At 37.5% G+C, this 9,459-nt stretch overlaps 1 protein-coding gene across 2 annotated transcripts; it reads left to right on the top strand.

Moving 5' to 3' along the window:
* The first annotated feature begins 2,664 nt into the window (after positions 1–2,664).
* LOC112200801 lies at positions 2,665–6,835 on the top strand. Of its 2 annotated transcripts, XM_024341814.2 has the most exons (8): positions 2,665–2,850; positions 2,948–3,319; positions 3,408–3,587; positions 3,675–3,783; positions 4,124–4,514; positions 5,314–5,885; positions 5,981–6,200; positions 6,612–6,835. In XM_024341814.2, the coding sequence occupies exons 5-8, from the start codon at positions 4,134–4,136 to the stop codon at positions 6,636–6,638; spliced, it is 1,200 nt and encodes a 399-aa protein (XP_024197582.1). In that variant the 5' UTR covers positions 2,665–2,850; positions 2,948–3,319; positions 3,408–3,587; positions 3,675–3,783; positions 4,124–4,133; the 3' UTR covers positions 6,639–6,835. The 2 variants fall into 2 exon arrangements, with proteins under 2 accessions (XP_024197582.1, XP_024197581.1); XM_024341813.2 differs by having other exon boundaries at positions 3,675–4,514.
* The last annotated feature ends 2,624 nt before the right edge of the window (positions 6,836–9,459 follow it).

Genomic DNA, 9,459 nt, shown 5'->3' with positions numbered 1-9,459 from the left:
AGAAATCTGATGATTTCATTACACTCCTCCTGTAGGCCTACGACCATGAAAATGACCTCTTCTTCTTTGGAAAGAAGAAATTCAGGATCTCGACAAGAGATATTTCAAAGATCCTAGGAATGCCAGAAAAATGTGAGTTGGTCCTAAAGACTTCTGAGGGTGCATATCAGTCCGACTTTGTCCAGCAGTTTTTTCAAACATAACGAGAATTAACAAGAGAGCCGTGGAGAAAGCTCTGCAAGATGCGCTCAAAGAGAATCCAACAACAAAGGAAGGGATTGAGAAGAATGACAAAATGTGGCAAGATTAATCTTGCTGGACTTGTCCATCAAGTTTCTGTTCCCAAACGCAGGAGGAACAATTTCATGGGACTACGTAAAAGCCTGCGAAAATTTGGATAAGATCAGATCTTATGACTAGGCAAGGGAAGTTGGAAGCTTCTTAAAAAAGTCTATAATGACTTTGAAAAAGAAAAAGGAGTCAAGCAGCCCATATAGTAATACAGGGGGCTGCGTTCTGATAATACTGGTAAGTTACTGTTAGACTAAAATGTAACTGGTCAAGTCACTGATCAAGTCAAACTGCATGTCATTCGTCAAGTCACTATGACTAATTTTTGTTTTGTTTTTTTGTGCAAGCAGTATTGGTTCTGTCAAAAGACTGGAAAAATCAAGCCAATATCTGGAAGGGAGAACGAAGATCATGGGATGAGAAAATGAGACATCCAGAAGCTAATACAGAATTGGACAAGTTTTAACAGCTTGAAAAAATAGTGGTATTTTCTTATTTGTCAAAGTAGTTGTCACTGGACATGTGACTGGCCAAGTAACTGGCCAAGTAACTATCTTGGTTAAAAGTCACTGATTAAGTCACTGTCACACTGCATGTCAATGGCCAAGTCACACTTCATGTCACTGGCCTTCATAACTGTTGTAAACATGTCAATGCCCATGTCACATAGCATGTCACTGACATATTGAATATGTTTCTTTCTGAAAATCTTTGAAAACCTGAAGGAGGATAGAGAGGAATTAGAATCCAAGGAAGAGGAGAATAGATCAGATGAAGCAAAGATAGTTCCGGAAGGAGAGGAAAAAGGAGCTGATGATCAGAATTGTGAAAACGAAGAAGATAACCTAGAAGTTGAGGTGGCTGAACAGGAAACAGCTTCAGAAAAAAAACAAGTGGGAGAAAGAGCTTCAGAAAAAGGAGGAGGAGATAAGATATATGATTGTGGAGAAAGATAATTTGAAGAAAAAACTGAACAAAAAGGAACATGAACTAAGGAAAATCACGAAGGACATGGTGAATCTGGAGGAACGAAATGCTACACTTGTGACCGAGAATTTCTGCCTTGCATCATCTGTGAAGGAGTTAGAGATAAAATTGAAGGAATTGGAGCAAATGTTGAGCCCAAAGACTCGCACCTCAACAGTAGCTCAGCAGCACAGCTCCCCACCACCTAACTCAACAAAAGAAAAAAATGAATCAAATGGAGCTGCATCTAAGGCTGCTGAAAACACAGAAAAGAAAGATCAATCGACTGTTGAGGAAGGTCAGTCCCATGGGATCTGCACAGTCGAAGAATCTGCAGAAGCAGCAGCTCAATCTCCACCTCAATGCACAGTGGCAGAAGAAACTAAATTGACACCTCCATCACACAAGGAGTCACAGTTCCAGAGCCCCACCGTCCATATGCTCACAGTGGCGGAAATGGAACAACAAGCTGACAAGTGTTAGATAGTGAAAAGTCCTATAGTTGAAGAAGCATTTCAACTTTGTACGTTGAGCATAGAGAAAGAGAAGAAGACACCAGAGCAGAGCAAAAAGGGAGAGTTAACAATGCACCTCATAGAGCAACATTCTGGTGAAACGGTATCATCAATGGGTCTCTACTCTTACGTTGTGAGATAAAGAATAGGAGAAGAACACAGAAAAAGGACAACATTTACTGGTGGGGAGATGTGAAAGCAAAGGAGATTGAAGAGAGATTGAAATATGCTGAAAAGAAAGAAAAAGAAAAGGAGATGAAGGCCTCACTGCTAGATGCTAAACGTAAAAAGCTAGAACAGATGGTAGCACAACAGAAGTTGGACGATTTACCAGAGGATGTTCTGGTAGCAATAAGAGAGATGGACGCTGCAGAAAATGCACAAATCAATAAAGAGCCAGAAGAGAAACAGCTACCTCTTGAGGTCGTAGACTGGGAGGCGAGCAAAGTATACAATTTTATGGACCAGGACACCAAGAGGAGCGTCCAGAAATACTGGCAAAATGCATCATCAGGGTAATACTTTAATTAAGTTAAAATTCTATTTTAAACTTATTGTAACTGGCCAAGTAACTGTTTATGTAACTATCAAAGTAACTGGCCAAGACGAAAATTCTATTTTAAACTTATTGTCACTGGCCAAGTTACTGTCCATGTAACTGGCCAGGCCATCGTTCATGTATATGGCAAAGTCACTGGCCATGTGAAGTCACTGGCCAAGTCACTGTCCATGTAACTGACAAAGTAACTGGCCAAGTCACTGTCCATGTAAATGCGGAAGTCACTGGCCAATGAGTTGGGCAAGTGAAGTCACTGGCCAAGTCATTGGCCATGTGATTGTTAAATAACCGACATCACAATCTATGTTACTTACACTATTCATTCTTTGCAGAGTATACTTCTGGGATGGAAGAAGGTATGGAGCACAGGTTTCAAGACAGGATTTAGAAGATATGATCATGGATGAACCGATAGCAAGCAATTGCATCAAATGTTATGGAATTCTCTTGACTGATCAGCTGTTGGAGAAAGAATCACAAGGCTTGGATGTACCAACTTTTATGAATCCCTTATGCTGGGTAAGTAGTGGAACGATTATCAATCTACAATCAAAGCATATAATTCTTAATTGATAATAACTTGTCTTCTTTTTTTCTTACAAACAACATTATGCAGAAAATTTGACGGTGTATTATGTACATCTGTACCTCTGCGAACCACTGTTCCAGAATCTGGCAAGATCCAACTATATATTCTTCCCAATCTCACACACTACAAAAAAAAATTACATTGGCTTCACTACTTTGCGTCAGCAAGCAGTTGCCGTCGCCAATAGTTGCCTATTTGCATCGGCAAAATTGGGCCGTCGCGAAGATATGGGAGGTCTGCCACCACGTTAATGTGCCGTGGTAATAGCTGTCGCAAAACAATGATCTATGCTTCGGTAAAACTTTGCCGATGCAAAGTATTTTGTAAATTGCTACTGCACGGAGGTGCCGTCGCGTTAATACTTATTTTGAGAAGCCTACTTATTCGATTAGAAAAACGGTCTGTCTCTCTCTCTCTTCCTCCATTTGAAGCCTTCAGCTTTGTTTATGTTCTCTCTGGATCTGATTTGTAGCCGATTAATCTCCAGGCCTCGACCAATCGTTAATTGAGGTTAGAAGTTGCTTGGATTTTGGTCAAATTAAAAACCCAAGCTTGAGCCCTTCGATCTCTCTCTTCGTCAAACCCTAAAATTTCATTCCCAGATGCCAAGTTTTCTGCCAGTCTAGTCCCTATCGAATCTATGCCTTATTTCCAGGTCTCCACAAAGGTAGTCTATATTCCAACTTTTCCTTGTTCTCATGTTTCTTAATTTGATCTATTTTGATTTGGGTTTTTTGGTGCAAAATGGACCCAGATGGCTTTGGAACCCTATTCATTTGGATCGTACGAAATCAACAACAGGGAAGTGTTTTATGACACTAATCTATCGTATGCCTTGGTTAATTTGCGCTCTGTCGTTTCTGGTATCGTCTTACTCTCTTACAGTTATTAGAAATTTAGAATGTAGAAATAAGTATAAAAGTTGCAAACTTGATGACCAATTTCCCACTTTTCTCTGCATGTCAAATCCTTTTGTTTTTGGTTTGAATTGAAATGGTGTTTTGGGTTCAGTCAAGACATTGTTTTGCTTATGAAAGTTGGAAAATTTCTTTCTTCTAGTGACTTTTGGTTGCTTGTAAAGAATGGTATATATGTGTTGAACTACTTGATTGACTGGATTTCATTTTTGAGTATGCATATCCATTATAGAAGAAAAGGGTTCCTCACTATGCTTGAATTTGGGTTTCTTTTGACACTGGATAGTAAGCAAATAATGGCTGGTAGTTCCAATACTGAAGCACATACTGGGTGGACCATGTTGAACATTCTACATGTGTGTACATCTACCCTCTGGTGGGTCACTAAGAATCCGAACCAGCTACGAGGAATTCAAGTCATGAATGGCGTCGTTGCTTTGGTGGTTGTTGTAATATGTTTGGAGGTTAGAGCTGTTTTCCATTCATTTGGGGAATACATTCAGGTGCCTCCGCATTTGAATTACCTTTTGGTGACAACAACAATGCTTGGAGGTGCAGCTGGAGCTGGTGCCTATGCGCTGGGTATGATATCTGATGCCTTCAGCTGCCTGGCTTTCACTGCTTTGGCTATTGTAGTTAGTGCTGCTGGAGCTATCATTGTAGGATTTCCTGTTTTGGTATGCAATTCACCTCCCAAGATTTATGTTTCATGTTTTGTGAACAATCATGCTTTATCTATTACATTAGGTAGATATATGTGGTATAATTTTGCATTCTTATTTGTAGCTTATTTCACTGAAAATATACTATAGCATCTGCTATAAATTTGTATTTTTTCACAAATCTTTTGTTCTTCAAATTCAGTAGTCCAGGTTTATTTGATGGTTTAAGAGTTTGTGTCGATCTGGTGAGACAGTCACTGTACATTATATCTCTTACAATTGCCAAAATAAAAGTTGAATTTAATTGGTCAACTGCATGAGGAATCAATGTACAATGATAGTTTATGGATACCCCAATGAATAACGGATCTGCAGCGCACATGATTTCTGGGAACCTTCACTTCACTTCTCATTGCACTTAACTCTATCAACATAGTAGAACACACACTAGCCACTTTGTCATTTATTTGGGCTGTTGGTATGCTTGAGCTTGCTTTCTGCTTTTACTCTTCAATATTTTATCTTTCTAAAACTTCACTTAAATGAAGTGTGTTAGGCCATGGTAATCCTGTAATTCGTTCTGTTGTTGAAGCTTCAGTTACCTTTGTGGTCTTGCAATCTTAGGCACCATATGATAGTAATGTTTTGTAGGAAATATTTGCCAAAGTGAACGTCATGTTAATTGTTGCATGTATTTTCCCATCAACTTTATGAAAGGAAAGTGGAATGGATGATATAATGCATTGTGATATGTCTTAATTTAAGGTTATAAATGTTGGACAAGTAATAACTACTGCTTCTCTTTGTCCTACAGTTCCTTCCACTGCCTTCAGTTGCTGGCTTCTATTTGGCTCGCTTTTTTACAAAGAAGAGTGTTCCATCCTACTTTGCTTTTGTTGTGCTTGGGAGCCTGATGGTTACATGGTTTGAAATGCACAATTTCTGGGATCTAAATATTTGGATGGCAGGCATGTCCCTGAAATCCTTCTGCAAACTTGTTATTTTGAATGTTGTCTTGGCCTTGACTATTCCTGGTCTAGCTCTACTTCCTTCGAAGCTCCACTTTTTGATAGAGATTGGTTTAGTCACTCAAGCATTGCTCTTATGTCACATTGAGAACCGATTTTTTAATTACTCTGGGATATATTATTATGGATTTGAGGATGATGTAATGTATCCAAGCTACATGGTTCTCGTGACAACATTTGTGGGTTTAGCTTTGGTGAGAAGACTATCTGCGGATCATCGAATTGGTGCGAAGGTAGTTTGGATTTTGACATGTCATTATTCTGCAAAGATGGGTATGCTAGTGATTTCATCAAAGTTGGTTGTCTGGATGTTAGCTGTTCTGTTGTTGGCTGTAACGCCACCATTGCTTCTCTACAAGTAATTACTCTGTCTTAACTTAATTTTTAGAGGTTCACAGGCCTTTGATTTGTAAATATCTAATTTATTGGTTCTTTGGTTGCTGGGGTTTACAGGGATAAGTCAAGGACAGCCTCAAAGATGCAAACCTGGCAAGGTTATACACACACAGGTGTGGTTTCCTTATCAGTTTGGTTTTGTCGTGAAACAATCTTTGAAGCCTTGCAAAGGTGGAATGGAAGAGCTCCCTCTGATGGCCTACTCTTGGGCTTCTGTATTGTCTTGATGGGCTTGGCTTGTGTCCCTATTGTGGCTCTCCACTTCTCTCATGTCTTGGTATGTATTATTTTTTTTTTCTTTTATATAATAAGAGAATTCCTCACTTTTTCTCATCACTTCCTAGTTAGTTAGGTTTATAACCATTATCATGTTAACGGTGAAATGAAAAACTCAAACAACATAGCCCAACTGTATGTCACACTGTAGATGTTAAAACGTACATGTTTCTTTTGTTTCCTTTTTTTTTCTTTTTCTTTTTTTTTCAGATTGTAGCCTACTATATATTTAAATGAATGGTGACATAATGGAAAAAGTGGCACATCTCTGTTTATTTTGATAGTTGAAGCTACACATTGGACATCTAAAGTTGAAATTGCATTAAGCTACGTTGTAAGTTACAGATTATATATCTGCAACAGAACTCCAAATCGTTAGCTGATATGTCATTTTTTTAATTTGATTTTCTAGCTTTCGATTTTCTCAATGGATACGTGAAGATTTCTGTTATAGGAGGCTTGCAACAACACTATAGCAATTGGTATGTGAAATAGATCGAAGACGAGCCCTGCAAAGTTTATCTTGAAATTGAGGAAGAAAATTATTTTGTATTATCTTGTAAACTCTTGTATAAGAGCTTTATTCCTCTTGTAACATTCATGAGAAAATTGAAATATAACATTCCCTTTTCAATATGCTTAATTCCTTTATGTACAACTTTTATCCACATAAAAAAAAAAAAAAAAAAATTCTGACATGCAAATATGCATGTCAGATTTTTATTTTTTTAATTCAAAAATAACATTTTGCGACGGCATTTTTGCCGTTGCAAAGTTTTGGTAGTGGTTGGTGGCGTTGCCATTGATATTTGCGACGGCATTTTTCTGTCGCTAAAAACCTTGCGACGATGCATTTGCCGTCGCAAATATCAATGGCGACGCACCCAACGACATCGGCATAATTGCCGTCGTCTAGCCGTCGCCATTGGTCTTTTGCGACGGCAATTTCACTTTCCGCGACGGTACAACGCCGTGGCAATTTGAATTATTTTTTGTAGTGACATGAATCAGGATTTCATCATACGCTGCTCATTTTTGACAAGGAATTAAAGAAATGGTTCCACTCTCATTCAAAAAGACCAAAAAAATCATCAACTGGAAAATGCTTTCAAAATGTCCAAAAAATGGTATGGAACACTTTCGTCATACTAATTTCATATATTTAATTTAAGAAGAAAGCATATTATTGATTATGTTGCGATGTTGGAAATACAGGTTGAAATGGTAGAGCTTTGGATGACAGCAGTCAAAGAACAAGCAGATGACATGCTAGGACAAGGTTGCAGGATGAAATTTGATGAAAAGAACAGTTCAGAAGAAACACTGAAAATGATGGAAGTTCCATTGACTGAAACAGAGAGAGAAAGCATAAAGTGGATCAAGGATAACTATAAACGAAAAATGGCAGTGACAGAAATCAAAGACAACCCTCAGCAAGGAGAAGATTCGTAAGTACACAGCTCTTTAAAAATGTCAATATAATCATTATAAAGTTCAAATTCATTTACTTCAATTTTTATATGATGAACAGATTGGATTGCGGACTTTTTGTAATGTACACAATGGAGAAAATTTCGCAAAAAGGGACAGTTCCAAAGAAGCTCACAAAGGATGATATTTTGAATTTTAGAGCTCAGGTGGTAAAGTCATTTGCAGAAAGTAGGCACAGCTGGAACTCAAAACATAATGAAGTGTAGAAATTTGTTTAGGGAATAGGATAGGTTATATAGTTTTTTCGAATTGATTCATCATATATATCCATTCATTTGTTCAATCAGAATTTCCATTTTTTAATATTTTCTTGCAAATATTGCTTGGGTATATAAAAGTTTGTTTGATATGATCTTCTGAAATGAATTCGTGTACTTAGGTACCTTTTAAAGTAAGTAACTGGCTAAGTTACAGAGAAACTGAATGTCACTGGAAATGGCGACCTGAATGTCACTGGTCAAGTCACTGTACGTCTCAAGTAACTGGCAAAGTCACTGACAATGTAACTGCCCAAGTAACTAGCCAAGACACTAAACTAGTCAATCAATAAGTGTACAGATCTTATAGCAAGACACTGAACAAGTCACCAGCCATGATTTGGCAAAATAATTGTAAAAGGTAATGTCATGAGCCAATACATAAAGCAAGTAACTATAAAAAAATTCATGTCCTTATGTACCCTATAAAGTAATTGGCCAAGTCACTGGCAAAGTAACTGACAAAGTCACTCACTAGCAAAAGACAAGACATTACCAAACTGATCTTTTTATTTTTAATTGCAGCGTGCCGCTGCACGACAACAAACAGTACAAAAATTCATATCCTTACATGCATTATAAAGTAACTGGCTAAGTCACTGGCCAAGTAAGTTTAAAAAATAATGTCATGAGCTAATAAATAGAACAAGTAACTGTAAAAATTGAAGTCACTGCTTATGTCACTGTCTATGTTTGAAATTACCTATCTAACCCTTCAACTACAAGAAAACTACCACTGGCAGTTATCTAACCTGAGGGCGACTATTTCTCTTGGTTCATTTTACAATATCTTTTCACAATTTCAAAATTCAGAGAAACTGCTCAAAGATTTTCTCTCTGGCTAAAACAGTTGACAACGACTGATTTCCTCCACCGTGAACGGTGGGTAAGCAAGAGTGATTCACCGACTAAGCCCCAAAATTCTACGGTTCTACAAATTTACCGAAAATATTAGAAAATCTGTGCTCGTTAGACAGCCGCCAGTAACTTCCTCCCACTTCTTTCATATAATTTCGATTTGAATAGCTTGCGTTTTGTTTGAATTAGAAAAGATATTTCAATTACATGTGGAGTCTCATCAGAAAATTAATTTGCATGCTAGATTTGTTTGACTTACATGTGGAATCTGATGAGAAATGTTGGACTTGTTTGACTTAGATGTGGAATCTAATGAGAAAATGATGATTTCTGTTTGAATTACATGTGGGATTTGATGAGAAAATGAATTTCCATGTTAGTTTTGTTTGAATTACATGTGGGATGATGCAAGAAAATTTCAGCATTTTGTCATTGTTCAATGTCTTTGTCACTGCCCATGTCGCTGCACTGGTCACTGGCTATGATCATATAACTGGTCATGTAACTGTTCATGTCACTATCATAAACATGTGCATAAATATGTCACTGGTTATGTAACTATCAAAATAACTATTGAATTCTAATTTTCGTAACTGTTTACAGGATTTTTTTAAAAAGTTTGAGGAATGGGCCAACTAAAAAGAAAACAAAGTG

This window comes from Rosa chinensis, chromosome 4, assembly GCF_002994745.2.
Source record: "Rosa chinensis cultivar Old Blush chromosome 4, RchiOBHm-V2, whole genome shotgun sequence".
Classification (NCBI taxonomy): Eukaryota; Viridiplantae; Streptophyta; class Magnoliopsida; order Rosales; family Rosaceae; genus Rosa; species Rosa chinensis.
Note: the sequence above shows the minus strand (reverse complement) of the source record. Positions and strands in the feature narration are given on the sequence as shown.